General features: G+C 50.2%; 1 protein-coding gene across 2 annotated transcripts in view; it reads left to right on the top strand.

Moving 5' to 3' along the window:
• ANKFY1 (ankyrin repeat and FYVE domain containing 1) overlaps nt 1-1,631 on the top strand; it is a 116,057-nt gene that overhangs the window by 73,023 nt on the left and 41,403 nt on the right. For both annotated transcript variants that reach the window (XM_011980415.1, XM_011980416.1), the window contains exon 7: nt 931-1,135. In XM_011980415.1, the coding sequence (XP_011835805.1) occupies nt 931-1,135 (205 nt within the window). The remainder of the gene's footprint in view (nt 1-930; nt 1,136-1,631) is intronic.

Below are 1,631 nucleotides of genomic sequence, written 5' to 3'. Positions count from 1 at the left end.
CGGAAACAGACATGGGATTGCTCTGAGTAGAACCTGTATGCGAGTACAGCGGAAACAGACATGGGATTGCTCTGAGTAGAACGTGTATACAGGTACAGCGGAAACAGACATGGGATTGCTCTGAGTAGAACCTGTATGCAGGTACAGCGGAAACAGACATGGGATTGCTCTGAGTAGAACCTGTATGCAGGTACAGCAGAATGGGGGTAGTGTTGCTTAGTTAGGTACAAGCTGTGGTCAGGAAATGAGAAAGAGAGAGGGAGAGAGAGAAATTGTGTGGGGAGGGATCCTGGAAACCCTTTTGAGAGATGACCAAAAGAGGCCTTTGAAGAACAGAAGCCTAGTATTCTTTCTTTTTTTTTGAGATGGAGTTTTGCTCTTGTTGCCCAGGCTGAAGTGCAATAGTGCGGTCTCAGCTCACTGCAACCTCCGCCCACTGGGTTCAAGCGAATCTCGTGTCTCAGCCTCCCGAGTAGCTGGGATTACAGGCAGGCACCACCACGCCTGGCTAATTTTGTATTTGTAGTAGAGACGGGGTTTCTCTATGTTGGTCAGGCTGGTCTCGAACGCCCGACCTCAGGTGATCCGCCCGTCTCAGCCTCCCAAAGCGCTGGGACTACAGGCTTGAGCCACCGCGCCCGGCCCAGCCTAGTATTCTTAAACAGTGAAAGGATACTGAGGTGAGGAGGCACGACCAGTGATAACAGGTACCAAAAATTGAGCACAGCCTTTTGAATTCGTCTGTAACTCCATGATCTCAATGATGAGTTTCCACTTACAGATGCCCCAAGAGGTTCCTTCAGACACATCTAGTTATTGCTCTCTTTTGTCTGCAGTCATTTTCTGCTGCCTCTGGAGGAAGCACTGGCCAGAACTCTTTGCCCTGAGTGTTGTCCTGTGTTACTGTTTCTTCTCTTATTTCTTTTCAAGGCGATCTCTTTGCTGCCACTTTCCTCATTAAGAATGGGGCCTTGGTCAATGCTGCTACACTGGGTGCCCAGGAGACACCATTGCACCTCGTGGCCTTGTACAGTTCAAAGAAACACTCAGCAGATGTGATGTCTGAGATGGCGCAGATTGCAGAGGCCCTTCTGCAGGCTGGTGCCAACCCCAACATGCAGGACAGCAAGGGGAGGTAAGCTGGGGAGCAGACCCCGTGCCCTTAGCACTGTTCTCGGAAGATTATCTTACGGTAGCAGGTCACTGGCATACGGGGAGTTCATGTTCTGTAGTTTGGCATCATTCAGTCTGATTTTTATTAAAGTCACAGACATTGATGTATAGTAGTAGTGTCACTACTAAAACCAGAGGCATTTGGGGAAAACATTTCCGTCCTGGGTAACTGAAGTCATCGAGGGTTTTTTTTTTGTTGTTTGTTTGTTTTTAATTGTGTCAGCATCTCACTCTGTCGCCCAGGCTGGAGCGCAGTGGTGTGATCTTGGCTCACTCTAGCCTCCACCTCCTGGGCACAGGTGATCCTCCCACCTCAGCCTCCTGAGTAGGTGGGACTACAGGCACGCGCCACCCCACCTGGCTGATTGTTGTATTTTGGTGGAGACAGGGTTTTGCCATGTTGTCCAGGCTGGCCTCGAACTCCTGGGCTCAAGCGATCTTCCCACCTCAGTCTCCCA

The sequence above is a fragment of the Mandrillus leucophaeus genome, unplaced genomic scaffold, assembly GCF_000951045.1.
Source record: "Mandrillus leucophaeus isolate KB7577 unplaced genomic scaffold, Mleu.le_1.0 Scaffold212, whole genome shotgun sequence".
Taxonomy (NCBI): Eukaryota; Metazoa; Chordata; class Mammalia; order Primates; family Cercopithecidae; genus Mandrillus; species Mandrillus leucophaeus.
This window is presented reverse-complemented; position numbering and strand designations above follow the sequence as displayed.